At 38.0% G+C, this 20092-nt stretch overlaps 1 protein-coding gene across 1 annotated transcript; it reads left to right on the top strand.

Moving 5' to 3' along the window:
- Positions 1-14199: 14199 nt before the first annotated feature.
- LOC100602927 (olfactory receptor 13F1) lies at positions 14200-15158 on the top strand. Its single transcript, XM_012500697.1, is given in 2 exon segments — positions 14200-14755; positions 14758-15158. Coding segments are annotated over 2 exon segments (957 nt in total).
- Positions 15159-20092: the final 4934 nt, after the last annotated feature.

Raw genomic sequence — 20092 nt, 5'->3', positions numbered from 1 at the left:
TGAGAGACCTCTTGTTATAATTAACATACTCCTTGAACTGAGTCTCTTTGAAAGACTTTTTACCGAGCTCTTAAACAAATTAATTACTGCACATATTTCCTAATTGAAATATTCAGGGCATTAATTTTTTATGGAATTCAGGAATTCTAAAGGGTAGGAATATTTTGATCTTTCTCGGAGTGCGAAGAAGTTTGTTTCTAACAAGAGCCTAATAAAAGAAACTCTGTCTCTATTGATCATAATTAATAGAAAATGATATACAATATAGTCTAAATCAACATAATAAGAAAAATTGTTGTTTTCAAATAATAAAGTTCAGAAAAAGAAGTTGCATCATTAAGTCTGGATACTTGGTACAGAGTAGGAACTGAAGAAATGCTGAATGAAACTTTTACATCTGCCATAATGGTGTAAAGTTTTAATTATGAACAAATTTTCATTGATTTTTATTTGAGGCCATGTTTTGGACATTTCTCCTTCAGTTTTAAACGAATAAATGCTTACCAAGGACGGCCTAAGTGTGATTCAACTCCATGTGCTACTCAGGCACACCACGTTAGGCACTACAGTGAGTTAATACTAAGTTAGCATCCATGGTGAAACCCCGTTTCTACAAAAAATACAAAAAATTAGCCGAGCATGGTGGCATGCACCTGTAGTCCCAGCTACTCGGGAGGCTGAGGCAAGAGAATCGCTTGAAGCCAGGAGGCGGAGGTTGCAGTGAGTCAAGATTGCGCCCCTGCACTGCAGCCTGGGCGACACAATGAGACTCCATCTCAAAATAAATAAACAAATAAATAAAAATGTAAAATAAAAATACTAGGCATCACAAAGAATTTAAATTTATTCCATGAGATACAACTTTTGGGGTGTATTAATTTACAGATGTTCAGATTTGATATTATTTGATTGGACTTTGAAGACCATACTTCAATTACATTTATCAATTTCTATTTGTTTATCCTTAAAAATAATTACATTAATAATAAAAACATTTAGACTTGTAATCTTGTGACCTGCCTGCAAGTCATTTATCAAATAAATTGTTGGTTCTTTAAATAGTTCTTAAGAGGACCTCCAATTTCAGAACTACTGGGTTAACTGTTTTCAATCTGTTCAATTATACAGTTTGATAACATGTATTTACAAAGCACCAGCAGTGTGCTGAATCCTAGGAAAACAGTGTGAGTGACAACAAATGAGATGCCATCTTCCATCTGTGTGACTCCGCAAAGGCACGGCCGATGTCTTATTTTAGTATGTTGCCTTTCATTTTTGGCCATGTCTTACTACAAGGGCTCCTATTGCTATTTTTAGTAATATATATTTTAACTGGCAGTTCTCTGGACAGATCTGTGGCTGCATTCTCTTTTACTAGCAGGTCTCACACTTAAATCCATTGGCAGAGCATCTGAAAGATGCAGTGTTCTCTGCAGAAGCATAGTTAACCTGGCATAAAATTAGGAAGAATTCTTCCACGGCAATATGACTCCATTACATTAATAAACTATAGATTTATATGCAGGAATCCATCATTCCACACATTAAAAAGCTGTTGAATGAAGCTAAGTTGAGGGTTTTGAAAATAAATTTAAGCCAGTGAAAAAAGAGTTAAGTATTAAAATAATGTTATTTGAGAATGCTGATGAATTAAAGAATTAATGAGCACATTAAGGTTAAGAGAGGACATTCAAGAGTTGTCCTTCATTGGGGAAGAGGACACTAATCATGATGACAATCATGACTCAGCAGATATGCTCAAAGACATATCCAGGTGTTATGTGTACCCTCACTTGCCTCACCCTTAAAGTGGCCAGCAGAATGGTCAATGAGGTTTGAGAAAAGAGGCAATAGCCAGAGTGCAAGAATAACCCACAGGCTGACATGGTATCTTCATCAACCACCTGCAAAGTATCTGACACTTGCCCTGTATTCTGGCACTGATCATGATGGGCATTCAGGTCATTCGTGCTGCAGACATGCACATGTGTATATCCAGGTTATTAAATGAGCTCAACTTCATGAGGGTATACTCCTCTTCGAGAGAGAGATTATGCCTTATCCAGCTCAAAGTTCTCTGGGCTGGAAACTGGGCCTTCACACAGAAAGTATTCTTCAAAAGTTTCTTGTGGATATTAATGAGCAAAATATTTTTCTAAATATATATGATGTAAATAACACATGTTGAGAAGACAAATTTATAGAACACTAAAACCCAGCTACAAGGTAACTGCAGTTGACTCATTTCATTGCTAAAGCAGAATCACTTGCTAACATCCTCTTCTTGGGCAGTCTTTTAAGTGGCCAGTTTGGCTGCTATAGGTAACATCATTCCCCGATGGACATCATCTTGGATAGAAAATAGAATACAGAATAACATTACAAGGAGCATCTTGCCTTTGCCTAAGAGATAAGCAACTAGTGCTCTTCAAGGCTCAAAAACAAAAACAAAAAATGAAAACTGGGCACACATAAGAGATCTTAGAATATTTGCTGTAGGAAACTTGGTCATTCAGAACTTAATGAGGCTCAATGTTGTCATTTTTTCTTTAAAACATGAAGTATGAGTGCCAACATTTTGATATATTACAATCTCTGTCTCCTATCCTGTCCTACTTTTAAGCCCCTTCTATTTTCTTCTGACTCAGAATTTTTCAGTCATGTACCAGATGTAAGCATGACATCATGTATAAAAAAAAGGAAGGAAGGGAGGGAGAGATGGAGCAAGGAAGGAAGGAAGGAAGGAAAAAGAGAAAAAGAAATAATTTATTCTTGCTTTTTAGCATAAAGATTTAATGACAGATTTCAAATATTTCTATACAATGGCCATGTTGACCATCTCATAAAACTTAACCACCCCCCGACACACACAAAAAAGGAATGAAATCCACCAGAGGATACTTAAAATCCCAACTTGGGAAATAGTTTTAAGGCCTTCTATTATGGGTTGAATTGTGCCTCCCAAATATTAGTATGTTGAAGTCCAAATCTCCAGTACCTCAGAGTGTGACCCTATTTAGAAATAGGGGTATTGCAGATGCAATTAATTAAGATGAGGTCATAACTAAGTAGTGCAGGATTCTAATCCAACATGACTGATGTCTTTATAAAAAGGAAAAATCTGTACAAAGCAATAAACACAGGGAGAATGCCATATAAAGATGAAGGCAGAGATTGGGGTGATGCTTCTACAAACCAAGGAATGCCAAAAAATGCCAGCAAACTACCAGAAGCGAGGCTGGAGGCATGGGTCAGAGTATCTCTCACAGTCATTAGAAAGAACCAACCCATGAGCTGGACTCTAAGCCGTTAGAACTGTAAGGCAATACATGTCTATTGTTTAAGCCACCCAGTTTGTGGTACTTTGTTATGACAGCCCCAGCAAACTAATATACCTTCTTTGAAGTCATTTACTGAACATAGAAGGGCCTGTCTTGACAAGGCAAGCCATCCCCGTTCGTGCCCCCATTGAAACTGTGCTATGGGATAAGCTTGAGTTCTGCCTTCGCTGAAGCTGTGCAATCACTTACCATGGAAAACAACACTATGTTCTATTTTGTTCTCTTATGACCACACAAAGCAGAAGCAGGATTAGCACTGGAGCCACATGGGCTCCCCATAGAGCTTATCTATATCTATATATATACACACATATATAGATATAGATAATATCTATATCTATATATTATATATAGATATAGATAATATCTATATCTATATATAATATATAGATATAGATAATATCTATATCTATATATAATATATAGATATATATATAAGTATATGATAAATACAAAATTAGCCAGGTGTGGTGGTGCATGCCTGTAATCCCAGCTACGCAGGAGGCTGAGGCAGGAGAATTGCTTGAACCCAGGAGCCCGAGGTTGCAGTGAGCCGAGATTGTACCATTGCACTCCAGCCTGGGCAACAAGAGCAAAACTCTGTCTCAAAAAACATATATATATCTATATAGAGAGACATCTATCTATCTATAGATCTATTTTATATATAGATCTAGATCTATACATAGATCTAGATCTAGATCTATACAAAGATCTAGATCTATTTTATATATACATATAAATCTATATAGAGAGATATACATATAAATCTATGTAGAGAGATATAGGTATATAGATATAATTCTATATAGAGAGATATAGGTATATAGATATAATTCTATATAGAGAGATATAGATATAAATCTATCTATATAGATAGATATAAGTCTATCTACATATAGATATATATAGATATAAATCTATATATAGATATAAATCTATCTATATATAGATATATATGGATATAAATATCTCTCTACATTTTTTTTGAGACGGAGTTTTGCTCTTGTTGCACAGGCTGGAGTGCAATGGTGCGATCTTGGCTCACCACAACCTCAGCCTCCTTGGTTCAAACGATTCTCCTGCCTCAGCCTCTCGAGTAGCTGGGGTTACAGGCATGTGCCACCACACCTGTCTAATTTTGTATTTTTTAGTAGAGACGGGGTTTCACCATGTTGGCCGGGCTGGTCTTGAACTCCTGACCTCGTGATCCACCTGCCTCAGCCTCCCAAAGTGCTGGGATTACACGCCAGCCCCAGCTTATCTATATTGACCATAAACAATGGCCAGGCAAGGCAGTCATTGACTGACACATTAATGTAAGAGATACGTCAAGTGTCCTTCAGTTCAAGGACAGGGATGAAACCTTGTACTTAGTCTGTTCCCCACACAGCCTCCAGTTCAATACTGAACACAGAGCTTTGCCTTAGTATTTAATCTTCAATGTAAAACACTAGTAACTCTCTTCGACAGTTTATTCTGTTTTAAAATAATTTGAATAAAAATATAAAGAAGCTTGTTTATATTTTTAAATATTAATAACAACAGAAAACAAAGCAGTGCATTTTTTTTTCCTCCACTGAGAAAGCTTTTCATAGGGGGAGGGTGGGCGCCATCAAAGACAAGCAAGTCTTTTTCGCCATCTAGTGGCAATAGAGGATTATAACATCAGAGATCTTAAATTTAAACTTCCCTTCCAGCACCAAGGTTTATTGAAGTATACTTGACACATAAAAATTGTATCTTAATCCTTTCAAGGACAATTAAAACTATACTTAGAAAATTATAGCAGTGTAGGGTTCACAAATAGAGCTGCGTCCCTGTGTGTACACAGGGAAGGCCAGTGTAACCTTTCCTTGCCTCTTACCTTGGGCCTGTGTGAAGGAATGTTACCTATGTGATGAACTATTTATTTATTCATCTAACAAATGTCCACTTAGTCGTTACTATATTCCAGCCTCTATAATGGTAATAAAAAAGCTGACTAGCAGGAGTTCGAGACCAGCCTGGCCAACATGGTGAACCCACATCTCTACTACAAATACAAAAATTAGCCAGGCATGGTGGTGCGTACCTGTAATCCCAGCTACTTGGGAAGCTGAGGCAGGAGAATCGCTTAAATGAAAAAGGTGGAGGTTGCAGGGAGTTGAGATTGCACCACTGTACTTTAGCCTGGGCAACAGAGCGAAACTCTGTCAAAAAAAAATCTAAGAAACCTAATTCGCAAAAATAAGCAGTCATACAATATAAGGGAGTCAGACCTAAAGTGTCTGTCAGACCTAAAGTGACAGCTCACAAATGTCAAATTTAAATACATCAATTCCGCGCTTGCTATGCTTCCAAAAATATGCAAAATATCACCCATCAATGGTTACTTTTTTCACTAATATAGGCCTTTGTCTGACGATTTGAATCTTTTGTTAGTTGCATCTTGTGTCCCATGACTTCCAGACGCCTTGGCTTTGCCCCATGTTCCTGCTTCAGGCTGCAAACCACCTTTTGTTTTGATGAAGTTTGTGGCCCCACCTCTTTGACTTTGTTCCTTGAACATTTTTCTTAGACATGATTGTATTTGCTCTAGTTTCTGTGATAGCCTTAGAGAACCCTTACTAACCAAAAATTATACTGGAAAGCCAAAAGGATATGACTTCAAAAGCCCGAGGCCTTGAGGTCCCTGTTCCCTGGAGATGAGACAATGCCTTCTTTGCTGTCTGTGCAGAAAAGGCTGTGCAAACCACAATTCTGTGCACTCAGATTTCAACAGTGACCACCACACTTGCCTAAAGTACTTGCTTTGCTGGTGTGCTGATTTTAGAAAGGTATCATAAAGCTTACCAAGGGACCATGCTCTCTGGCACCAAGGAAGCAAACTCATTACCAAGAGAAAAGATCAGTATAGATTTTGGTGGTCAGATTACTTCACAGAACCTCAAACCTTTCCCCCCATCCAAGGTACTAGCCTTCATAATAGGCCCTGAGTATGTTCCTGAAGAGGTGTAAGCTACCCAGGTGCTGACCAATGCCTCTGTTGTAGACTGAATAGTGTCCCCCAAATTTCATTTGTTGCAGTCCTAACCTCCTGACCCTCAGAATAAAACTGTATTTAGAGATAAGGCCTTTAAAGAGGCAATTAAGGCGAGACATGGTAGCTCACACTTTGAATATCAACATTTTGGAAGGCTAAGGCAGGAGGACCACTTGAAGCCGGGAGTTCAAGACCAGCCTGGGCAACAAAGCAAGACACCATCTCTACAATTTTTTTTTTTTTTGGACGGAGTCAGGCTGGAGTACAGTGTAGATTTTGGAGTAGCCCAGGCTGGAGTACAGTGGCGCAATCTCAGCTCACTGCAAGCTCCACCTCCTGGGTTCACACCATTGCCATTCTCCTGCCTCCGCCTCCCAAGTAGCTGGGAGTACAGGTGTCTGCCACCATGCCCAGCTAATTTTTTGTATTTTGTTTAGTAGAGAAGGGGTTTCACCCTATTAGCCAGGATGGTCTTGATCTCCTGACCTCACGATCCGCCCACCTCGGCCTCCCAAAGTGCTGGGATTACAGGCATGAGCCACCGCGCCCAGCCCAAAACAATTTTTAAAGTGATTAAGTTAAAATAAAATCTTCAGAGTGGGACCTAATTCAATATGAGTGGTATTCCCATAAAAAGAAAAGTGGACACAAAGAGAAAAATCAAAGGCATGCACACACAGAGATGACCCTGTGAACAGGCCAAGAGGAGGCACTTGACTCCAGTGATGAACAAGGAGAGAGGCCTCAGAAGAAACTAAACCTGCTAACACCTCAATCTCGAACTTCTAGTTTCCAGAAGTATGAGAAAATAAATTTCTGTTGTTGAACTCACTGGGGCTGTGGTATGTTGTTATGGCAGCCTTAGCAAACTAATATACCCTCCTATGCAATAACCTAATCTTGGTTCAACACTCTTTCCCCTCTAGAAAATTTGCAGGTCTCCATGCAGTCTTCAACTTGAGTAACAGCCCTTCTTCTTGGAAGATGAAGTAGTCTTTTTATTGATCCTGACTCACCTTTGGAAAGGTAAAATGATTTTTCAGCCAGAGTTATATTCATTTGGGGATGAACAATTATCTTCTTTGGGGGAGATCAGTAAAATAGCAAAGAAACTCCCTTAGCCCCACATATTCATCAGGCCACTTCCCTCATGATTTATCTCTGCATATAGATTCTTCTGAGATCGCTGAAATGGGTATCCAGCCCCTGGTGTCTTTTATCAATACATCTTTGGTGGTATTCCCAGGAACTTCTACAATGTGTCAAAATAAAACATTTCAATGTCTTATTTTAATGTCTACCAGGCCACATTACGACCTCAACTGAGAGTTCATTCTCTCAAATTATGTTCAATTATGCTATTCTGCCTAACTCCCTGAATTAATACTGTACAGTGAACACCAGATGATGATATAACCCAAGTAATGTACATCTCTGACTGTTTTAGTATCGCAGGATCCAGACTCCTCCCATCCACTTTCATTGAGAGACTTCTAATTTCAGTTTTATTTTCAATCCCTTCTCCTCAATTCCTTAAGTGATTTGTTAAAAATTCAAGCCATATTTGGCCAGGTGCAGTGGCTCAGGCCTGTAATCCCAGCACTTTGGGAGGCCGAGGAGGATGGATCACAAGGTCAGGAGATCGAGACCATCCTGGCTAACACAGTGAAACCCGTCTCTACTAAAAATACAAAAAATTAGCCGGGCGTGGTGGCGGGCGCCTGTAGTCCCAGCTACTCAGGAGGCTGAGGCAGGAAAATGGCGTGAACCCAGGAGGTGGAGCTTGCAGTGAGCTGAGATCGCACCACTGCACTCCAGCCTAGGCGATAGAGTGAGACTCCGTCTCAAAAAAAAAAAATTCAAGCCATATTTATATTGCTTTCCTTCTGGTAAAAATCCCCTTTGAGCACCTAAAATGTGAACTATAGAGGCCCTCAATTGGCACAGACTATCCTATGTGACAATGCCAGTTTTACTACCTGGCACTCCCTCTTTCAAACTCAATAGTCACATTGATCTCCGTATCTTTTCCTGAGTGCAAAATGACATTTTATAACTCCAAGTTTAAACATACCGTTACTCCCTGCCTGGAAGACTTTTCTTTCACATATTCATTGGGCTGCATGTGATAACTTTTCAAATTCTACTCTGGTAGCATTTTTTGTATGATGTCCTTTGTAATCCTTCCCAGACCACAGCAAAGGGTGCTCACTCCCATGATGGACAAATAATTCTATAATTCTATTATTATATTTCCCTGATTAGATTGAGAGGATGCTCAGGAAAGGAAATATACCTTTATTATCTTCTTATCTCTAGCACCTAACAAACACAGTAATTTACAATTAGTGGCTGTTAATTCAATAATTTATTCAGGCTCAGGAATAGAGCAGGAAAAATGTGGTCTTTGTGTGCTTCCTTGCTTTTTGAGGGGAGGGAGGTGGTTAGAGCAGGAATATGAGAACTGTTGATTTTGCACTGCCTAGGTCTTCCAAACAAAAGGACCTGTCATTCTAACAGCTCCTGTGGCCACACTTGCCTCACCTGGGAGGTTCTCACATCTTGAACACACAGTTGTGGTTTTGCTTTATCTATTTTCTCAACACTGTTGTTTTCATGGAAGTCACTAGATTAATCCCATATTCATCTGTATCAGATAAGCTTTCAATTTGTCATGTCACAACCAGAGAGGGAGCATAGAGCAGCAGCATGGTATTGTTAAAAAAAAAAAATCTCAATTGGTTTAGCTTTCAAGCATATTATTAGGCCTATTCCTAGTTCCTCTCTGAACCACCATATCATACCAACCTCCCTCTTTTAGACAAGCTAGGCATTCTCAGAGCCCTTAATGCTGAAAAAAACAAGACGACATATGGATAAATATTTAGATCTAGCCTCTTCCCCACCACTCCAGGTAAGTGGCTTTATCCTTCCTAGTTCTTCTTTGACTGGACAGCCAGCCCATGCTTCCAAATACTTTCTTGCTTCTCCTCTGCTCTTCCAATTCAATGTTGGATCTTCACAGTTTCAAATCTGAATCACCTCCTATTATTTTTTCACATTGATTTGATTCCTTATTCTGCTAGCATGGAATTATCTACCCCTTAGTCTAGTTATTTTTCATTCTTGCGCTCCAGTGTCTACACTTTAGTTTTAACTGATATTCATAGGTGATTAATAGAGATCTAGTCCAAGAAAAAATATAAAGAGAGAGAGATATATGATTATATGTAATAGATATTTAATTTTGTATTTTATAGATGTACACATACACATAAATTTGTAGTATCAATGCACTCACTGTAGCTCTGCAGGAATCATTACATAGCCTGAAGGATGCTTATACAAGTGAATATCAGAGTTTTGAAATATTATATTTGAAAAGGTTATGAAAGATGATCTATTTCAATTCTCTCCAATTAAGCACAAGACAAAGGAGGCTGAATGTGGAGATATGTCCAAGGTGAAACAGCCAGAAAAAAAGTCAATTAAAAGACTGAATGTTCTCCTTCTAAGATCAAGAACAAGGCAAGAATGTCCATTATCACCACTTGTGTGTAGCACTGTATTGACTGTCTTAGCCAGAACAATAAGACAAGAGAAATAACTAAAAGGGTTACAGCTGGAAAGAAAGAAGAAAAGTGTCCCGATTTACAGACAACCAGATTGCGTATGTGAACAGTGACAAAAATTTCCAAGGAATCCACACAATAAATAATAAAATTAATAAAACAATTTATCAAGCTATCAGGATATGTCACCATATACACATCAGTTGCATTTCTATTTACCAACAAAAAGAAATTAAAATACATATGTATTTGAAAAATACCACATATTTTAAAACATAAAATAACAGGGAAAATTAACTTTTTTTTTTTTTGAGACAGAGTCTCACTCCATCACCCAGGCTGGAGTGCAGTGGTGCCATCTTGGCTCACTCCAAACTATCTCCTGGGTTCAAGCGATTCTCCTGCCTCAGACTCCCGAATAGCAGGGATTACAGGAGCATGCCACCACACCCAGCTAATTTTTGCATTTTTAGTCAAGATGGGGTCTCACCATGTTGGCCAGGCTGGTCTGGAACTCCTGACCTCAAATGATCCACCCGCCTCAGCCTCCCAAAGTGATGGGATTACAGGCTTGAGCCACCGCGCCTGGCAGATCTGTAAAGCTTTTATACTGAAAGATACAGAACATTGCAGACAGAATTTAAAGACCTATAGAAATGAGAGATACATGGTTCATGAATCAGCAGAATCAATATTATTAAGATATCAATTCTCCCAAGATTGATCTACAAATTACTGCCATACCACTCAAAATCTAGGAAGAGGTTTTGGAGAAACTGACAATTCTAAAGCTAATAGGAAAAGAAAAGGACCTAGTATACCCAAAACAACATTGAAAAAGAAGAATAAAGTTGGAGGATTTACACTACCTCATTATAAACTTATTATAAACCTATAATAATCTAGCTACTGTGGTATTGGCATAAAGAAAAACAAATAGATCAGTAGAACAGAATAAAAGAATTCAGAAAGAAATCCGTGGGATATATAGTCAGTTGATTTTCTTTTTTTTTTTAATTTTTATTTTACTTTAAGTTCCAGGATACATGTGCAGAATGTTCAGGTTTGTTAACATAGGTATACATGTGCCATGGTGGTTTGCTGCACCGATCAACCCATCATCTAGGTTTTAAGCCCCGCATGCATTAGGTATTTGTCCTAATGCTCTCCCTCCCCCTGCCTCCGACCCCTCAACAGGCCCCAGTGTGTCATGTTCCCCTCCCTGTGTCCATGTGTTCTCATTGTTCAACTCCCACTTATGAATGAGAACATGCAGTGTTTGGTTTTCTATTATCGTGTTAGTTTGCTGAGGATGATAGCTTCCAGCTTCATCCATGTCCCTGCAAAGGACATGAACTCATTCTTTTTTATGGCTGTATAGTATTCCATGGTGTATCTGTGCAACATTTTCTTTATCCAGTCTATCATTGATGGGCATTTGGGTTAGTTCCAAGTCTTTGCTATTGTGAACAGTGCTGCAATAAACATATGTGTGCATGTGTCTTTATAGTAGAATAATTTACCATCAGAGAGAAAATTCCATGGAGGTTCAGTATTTCTTCTTTTCAGCATTTTCTGAAGTATCTCCAAAGCAGAAATGTAGTCTGTTGCTGCATAACTAGTGGGAAATAAGATTGGCAATCTTTCTGAGACTTATTCATTGCATCCACATGATCTTTTTGTGGGTAGCCCTAAAATAATGTACTGTTCTTTTTTTTTTTTTTTTTTTTTTTTTTTTTGAGATGGAGTCTCGTTCTTTCGCCAGGCTGGAGGGCAGTGGCGTAATCTCAGCTCACTGCAACCTCCGCCTCCCAGGTTCAAGCAATTCTTCTTTCTTCTGTCTCGGCCTCCTAGTAGCTGGGACTACAGGCATGTGCCACCATGCCCAGCTAATTTTTGTATTTTTAGTAGAGACGGGGTTTCACCATTTTGGCCAGGATGGTCTCAATCTCTTGACCTCATGATCCTCCTGCCTTGGCCTCCCAAAGTGCTGGGATTACAGGCATAAGCCACTGCACCCAGCCAATAATGTACTCTTCTAACCCTTCCCCCCAAGCACAATCAAGTCAACCTAAATGATTCACTTTGAGCCTCACAAGCTTTGGTCTATAGGAACCAGACAGGTAAGTCAGAAGGAGTATCAGATAAACAAATTCAGAGGAAAAGTGGATTCCGGGGCCAGATGTTAGTCCATTTCTTTTCTCTCTTTTGCTTTAACCATTCGTATTGCAGTTGCAGCAAATATTGTCTAAATGAGAAAAGCAAAGGAAGGGCATTGCCATAGTCAAAGAGGGAAATAATGAAAAGGGAGAATAAATACAAGGAAAAAAGATGATTGAAGAAGCATGTCAAAAACCACAGAAGGGAGAAAAATCTAACATTTATTAATTACCTACTATACATCAATTACAGTCTTAGTTGCTTTACAGGAAATATCTTTATTCCTCAAAACAACTCTGATAAAGAAATATTGTCATTGCCCTTTTATAAATAATCTGAATCTCAGTGAGGATCATCAACTTGCTCTAGGTGACAAAAATGAAGTGGTAAAGTGGGAAGTGTTTATTGTACAAAGTTCCTAGTCTTTCCTGTGCACCAAGCTTTCCTATAGTTAAAGAAGGGAACCATATGCATGATCCTAAGGCCATGAAAGTTCTATCTCTGTTGGAGTGAGTACATGACAGACTAAAAGATGCATTCTGATTGCAAATACTAACTAGCGAAGAGATTTATTTTTACTGTGCTTCAAAAAATCTTGGCAATCATTCAAATTTATGAACTTCTCTGAGGATGAAGAATATTTGATGTGATATAAAACAATTCAGTAATGGCCATGATTACAATCTGCTACTAAGAAGCAAGTTATACAATCACAATTGTACAGTGATGACATTGACAGTACGCATTCCCCATGCCACCATACACTGTTAAGCATTCATCTCTCACTTGGAAAACAGACAAGTTGTAAACAGGGATTATAAAGCATCACTCAAATAGGTAGAACCGTCAGTGGACTTCTAAAGGGTAAAGATGCCTTTAGATGGTGAAGCTCACTTCCCAAAAGAAAAATTGTTTCTGAAAGCAAATGGACCTTTATGTGCTACAAGAAATATCTGCCCTCAATGGCCTTCTCTGTAAGCCATGTTGAATAATAGAAAAGCTACTTAAGCACTCATTCCCCTGTCTTTGCTGGGCTCCATATCAAGTACAACTTGATCTCATTCATCTTATAAAACTCTCCTACAATCTGAAGGACAAACTACCAACATTATCCATTATTTAACTTCATTTAAATTAACGAGCCTGACTCCATAACACTATTGGGAGAAGAGTAAAGTTCCCCTTCCCAAAGAAAGCGTAGATAGGAAACATGTTTATGTATTGTTTGAATAACCCTACAATTAGACAAGACAAGCTGCTGACTATAATTGGATTTATGGGACACTGTCCCTGGAGTTTTAGAATTTGTAATACTGTATAAATAGATGATTAACTTTAATTTGCTGCATGAATTGGAGACTTTTCAAAAGCAACAAATAGGTTTAAGTGCCCTACACTGCCAATGGCTGGTTCTTTGGAGGATGTTTCTGCAGCGCAAACATCAGGACAACAATAGCAAGATGAAAGAAGTATCTGCCATGTGTCTCCCAGCATGAGTCACATGTCACCATTTTCCTGAGTTTGAGAAGGAAACTCTGGGCTTGTGTCTAAGTGTCCAAAGTTAATTATGGCTGCAGAAATCTATACCTTTTTTTGCCTTTATTCCCTGAGATTTCCAAATTATTTTGGATATATCTCTAGGAACGGCAGAAGAAACTGTGAACTTGGAAATCCAAACAGTTCCTAAGAAGATTATTACCAAATCAGAGGAAGAAAATCATTCCAATGATACAGAGGTAAATAGAGCAGTTAAAATGTGGTTTTGGAAAAAGAAAGAATGCAAAATATTGTTTCTTTTCTCATTCTTTTGTGATACTGATTAAATACACCATCCTCCTACCCTCACATTGCCAAAAGAAAATCTTACAGCAGAAGTAACATTTTAAGGATGTATCTGTTGACTTCCTCCTTAAATTTTTCTTATTAGTGACATATTTCTTCAAATATCTATTACTATCACTAACCTAGAGAACCATCTAAGAACAGAACACAAGTTCATATAAATAAAACATGCCAGATATGTGAAGGAGGGGGTTATGTTTTATATATGTGTGACGTTAATCCTTCTATGCATACGTACAGATGAACATAACATAAAAATATGTTCCCGGCAAATTGGACATCTGTAAAAGTATTTTTCTTCCTGGGATTTTCTCACTACTCCAAAGTTCAGGTCATCATATTTGCGGTGTGCTTGCTGATGTACCTGATCACCTTGCTGGGCAACATTATTCTGATCTCCATCACCATTCTAGATTCCCACCTGCACACCCCTATGTACCTCTTCCTCAGCAATCTCTCCTTTCTGGACATCTAGTACACCTCTTCTGCGCTCACTCCAATGCTGGCAAACTTTGTTTCAGGGAGAAACACTATTTCATCCTCAGGGTGTGCCACTCAGATGTACCTCTCCCTCGCCATGGGCTCCACAGAGTGTGTGCTCCTGTCCATGATGGCATATGACCGATATGTGGCCATCTGCAACCCCCTGAGATACCCTATCATCATGAATAGGAGAACCTGTGTGCAGATTGCAGCTGGCTCCTGGATGACAGGCTGTCTCACTGCCCCGGTGGAAATGATGTCTGTGCTGCCACTGTCTCTCTGTGCTAATACTATCATCAATCATTTCACTTGTGAAATTCTGGCTGTCTTGAAATGGTTTGTGTGGACACCTCCCTGGTGCAGTTAATCATGCTGGTGATCAGTGTACTTCTTCTCCCCATGCCAATGCTACTCATTTGTATCTCTTATGCATTTATCCTTGCCAGTATCCTGAGAATCGGCTCAGTGGAAGGCCGAAGTAAAGCCTTTTCGACGTGCACAGCCCACCTGATGGTGGTAGTTTTGTTCTATGGGATGGCTCTCTCCATGTACCTGAAGCCCTCCGCTGTAGATTCACAGGAAATAGATAAATTTATGGCTTTGGTGTATGCTGGACTAACCCCCATGTTGAATCTTATCATCTACAGTCTATGGAACAAAGAGGTGAAAGTGGCCTTGAAAAAATTGCTGATTAGAAATCCTTTTAATACTGCCTTCATTTCCATCCTCAAGTAACAATCACACTCATATAGATAATCAACATTACCCAGAAAACTGCATAATAGTTTACTTAAACCAACCCTGGAAAATACTTATTTTCAATAGAAGTTTACTATTATGTCCTCTATTCTGATTTGTCTTATAAGTAAAACTTTTCATATTAACAAATCATTTATGAAGAATAAGTTTCCAAGAAAGCAATTAGCATTTATTGAATATTAATATAACATTAAAATTAGATAATTGCCTATTGTTTCATATTTACTTTCTATAGCATCTCAGTGTCCAGCTGTGACATAAGCATAATAACAATAAATGTTCCAAAACTGTAAAATTTTGAGCCTAGTAAATTTTGAAATAATTTACTCCAAATGATTCACAATTTCCCCTCGATTTAAAAAGAAATATATATTTTTTAATTAGTGTGGATACAACTCAAAGTATACACACATGCACACACACACACACACACACACACACACACCCCTAATAATTTGTAAAACCAAAACAGCATCAATTTTGGAACTCTTCCTAGTTTCCAACATGTTAAAGTGGAAAAACCATGGCTTTGAACGTACTGAAATATGAGTGATTTGGGGTTTTTTTGTTTTGTTTTGTTTTGTTTTTTGAGACAGAGTCTCCTATGTCACCCAGGCTGGAGTGCAGTGGCGCAGTCTCGGCTCACTGCAAGCTCCACCTCCCGGGTTCACGCCATTCTCCTGCCTCAGCCTCCTGAGTAGCTGGGACAACAGGCGCCCGCCACCACGCCCAGCTAATTTTTGTATTTTTAGTAGAGACAGGGTTTCACCTTGTTAGCCAGGATGGTCTCAATCTCCTGACCTTGTGATCCGCCCGACTTGGCCTCCCAAAGTGCTGGGATTACAGGCGTGAGCCACCACGCCCGGCCGAGTGATTTTGTTTATTTGGAATGTATATGTGGGGGATGAGTAAATATCTGTATGTGTGCAAATATATTATAACAAGGGTTGGCACTATTGTAATCCTATGTATGAGGTGGAATAGAGGTACAACTGGGACATCCTGAAGTATCTATGGATATAAGATTAGAATATACTTATATTGTACTTTGATTGTCTCAGTGAATTCATCAACACACACCTATCATGTTATTATTTTTCTTAAAGCATGCTGAATTGACCAGTTAATTAAAGCTGAGGAGTGAAATTACATTGCAAGATAAATAATATATTAATGCAGATACATGTTGTAGAAACAGATTCATAAATATATCTAATATATGTGAGCAAAATTACATAAATGATAATTTTACCAATGTTACATATTGATGTACTTTTCCTTGTCTTTTCCACCCTCTCTGGAGCTATAGAATATTGAGGCCAATGTGCACACATTAGTTCTTTATCAGAAAAGTTTCCTTGGATTTGTGTGTGTGATGGCTTTATCCTAGGGAGAAGGTACCTCTTGCTGCATACATATAACCTTCCTAAGCCTTAGGTGTAGGGAACATGATGCAATTACAGATAATTATTACAAGAGGTCCCAGCCTGAGCAAGACAGAGCTTGCAAGAGATTACTCAATTGTAGATGAATGGATTAGGAATGGAACCATGTAGAAGGAAAGAATTCAATGAGTAGGAAGTGTGCTGGTGATCTTAATCCAAGTGCTGTTAGCACACATCAGAACACTTTTCTTACTCAAGTATCAGATTCCCAGTTCTATTAATTCAGAATCTCTACAAAGGTAGGTACTGGAAATTTTTATTAAAAATCAAAGCTACACAGTTATTTTTATTTCCATCCTTACTTAAACATTTCAGGATCAGGCAGTAGTGACCACAGCATGATGCTGCTATTTGGCTGAAGAGGAGGAAGGGATGTTGAAACTGTTAACCACTCAGTTTCTACACCAATTTTAGAAAAAAAAACTAATTCCAGGTAATCACAAACATTGAGCACACAATAATTCATCTTATTTGTTTATATGGGTAGAAAAAACCTATAAAAATTATATTGAATTTAAAGTTTTATGTTTCATCAGCTCCAGTGGGCATGTATTAGGCACAATATCTTCTTCAAAGTCTTTATTTATCTGTGTTTTTAAGGGATGCAATGAAATAAATTAGGAATTGCAGTGTAGGACAAGCCAATAAGCTGTCCAGAAGCAAACAACGAAAGGGCCTTATCGACCTGGTTGGATCCCCACAAGCCTAGAAAAAGTCCTCAGATTTCAGGTACTTCTGCAAGAGTCATCTTGTCCAAACAAAGCCAAGATGGAGTTAACTTCTATATAACCCAAGTATGTTTTCGTTGCTCTCCTCCCAAGGATGGAACTATATATGTAATCCTGAACTGTGTCCTGATTACATCTTCATTATTCCATGATACACAGCCCCCACCACTACAACGTTTTAAAAATATTATCATTGATTGATAAATAATAATTGTATATATTTATGGGATACAATGTGATATTTTTCTCTAGGTACACAAAGTGGGATGACTTATTATTTTTATTTTTTTCATTTCAAATTTTATCTTGGATTCAATTAGTACATATGCAGGTTTGTTACATGAGTATACTGCATGATGCTGAGGTTTGGGATACAAATGATCCTGTCATCCAGATAATGAACATAGTACCCAACAGTTAGTTTTTCATCCCTTGCACCCATACCTCACTCCCCCATGTCTATTGTTGCCGTAAGTACCCAATTTTTAGCTCTCGCTTATAAGTGAGAACATGTGGTACTATGTTTTCTGTTCCTGCGTTAAATGGCTTAGGACAGTGGCTTATAGCTGCATCCATGTTGCTACAAAAGGCATGATTGTGTTCTTTTTTATGACTGCCTAGTATTCCATGGTATATATGTACCACGTTTTCTTTATGTAATCCACCATGGGAACCTAGGATGGGCACCTAGGATGATTCCATGTCTTTGCTACTGTGAATAGTCCTGTGATGAACATATGAGTGCATGCATCTTTTTAGTAGAATGACTTATTTTCTTTTGGATATATACCCAGTAATGGGATTGGTGAGTGAAATGGTAATTCTAAGTTCTTTAAGAAATCTCCAAACTGCTTTTCACAATGGGTGAACCAATTTACATTCCCACCAAGAATGTATAAGCATTCCCTTTCTAAGCATTTCCATTTCTCTGCAGCCTTGCCAACATCTCCTGTTCTTTGGCTTTTTAATAATAGCTATTCTAACTGGTACAAGATGGTATTTCATTGTGATTTTGATTTACACTTCTCTTATGATTAGTGATGTTGAGCATTTTTTCATATCTTTGTTGGCCACGTGTATGTCTTCTTTTGAGAAGTGCCTGTTCATGTCTTTTCCTTACTCCTTAATGGGGTTATTTGGTTTTTGCTTGTTGAATTAAGTTCCTTATAGATTCTAGATATTAGACCTTTGTCAACTGCATAGTTTCCAAATATTTCCTCCCATTTTGTAAGTTGTCTGTTTACTCTGTTGATACTTTCTTTTGCTGTGCAGATCTTTAGTTTAATTAGATCCCATTTAATCAATTTTTCTTTTGTTGCAATTGTTTTTGAGGACTTGGTCATAAATTATTTCCCAAGGCCAATGTCCAGAATGGTGTTTTCTAGGTTTTATTCAAGAATTCTTACAGTTTGAGGTCTTACATTTAAATCTTTAATCCATCTTGAGTAAATTTTTGTGTATGGTGAAAAGTAGGAGTCCAGTTTCATTCTTCTGCATGTAGCTCACCACCTATCCGAGTACCATTTATTGAATGGGGAGTCCTTCCTTCATTGTTTATTTTTGTCAACTTTGTAAAGATTAGATGGCTGTAGGTCTGTGGCTCCATTTCTGGATTCTCTATTCTGTTCCATCGGTCTATGTGTCTGTTTATGTACCAGTACCAAGCTGTTTTAGTTATGGTGGCCTTATTGTACAGTTTTTAGAGTTGGGTAATGTGATGACTCCAGCTTTGTTCTTTTTGCTTAAGATTGCCTTGAGTATTCAGGCTCTTTTTTGGTTCCATATGAATTTTATCGTAATTTTTCCAATTCCATGAAAAATGACGTTGGAAGTTTGATAGAAATAGCATTGAATCTGTAGATTGCTTTGGGCAGTATGGCCGTTTTCGATATTGATTCTTCTAATCCATGAGCATAAAATGTTTTTCCATTTGTTTGTATCATCTGTGATTTCATTCAGCAGTGTTTTATAGTTCTCCTTGCAGAGATCTTTCATCTCCTTGGTTAGATGTATTCCTAGGTATTTTATTTTTCTGTGGCTATTATAAATGGGACTGTGTTCTTGATTTACCTTTTGACTTGAATGTTATTGATGTATAGACATGCTACTAATTTTTGTACATTGATTTTGTAATCTGAAACCTTACTGAAGTTGTTTATTAGTTCCAGGACCCTTTGAGCAAATCTTTAGGGTTTTCTAGTTATAGAGTCATATAGTTAACAAAGAGAGATATTTTGACTTCTTTTACTATTTGGATGTCTTTCATTTCTTTCTCTTCTCTGATTGCTCTGGCTAAGACTTTCAGTACTGTCTTGAATGGGAGTGGTCACAGTAAGCATCACTATCTTTTTTCAGTTCTCAAGGGGAATGCTTCCAGCTTTTGCCCATTCAGTATGATGTTGGCTGTGGGTTTGTCATAGAAGGTTATTATTTTGAGGTATGTCCCTTTGGATGCATAGTTTGTTGAGGGTGTTTATCATGAAGAGATGTTGGATTTTATCCAAGGCTTTGTCTACATCTATTGAGATGATCATATGGTTTTTGTTTTTAATTGTGTTCATGTGGTGAATCACATTTATTGATTTGCATATGTTGAAACAACCTTGCATCCCAGGAACGAAGCCTATTTGATTGTGGTGAATTAACTTTTTGATATACGCTGGATTCAATTTGCTAGTATTTTGTTGATGATTTTTTGCATCTTTGCTCCTCAATAATATTGGCCTGTAGTTTTCTT

The sequence above is a fragment of the Nomascus leucogenys genome, chromosome 1a (genome assembly GCF_006542625.1).
Source record: "Nomascus leucogenys isolate Asia chromosome 1a, Asia_NLE_v1, whole genome shotgun sequence".
Lineage (NCBI taxonomy): Eukaryota > Metazoa > Chordata > Mammalia > Primates > Hylobatidae > Nomascus > Nomascus leucogenys.
Note: the sequence above shows the minus strand (reverse complement) of the source record. Positions and strands in the feature narration are given on the sequence as shown.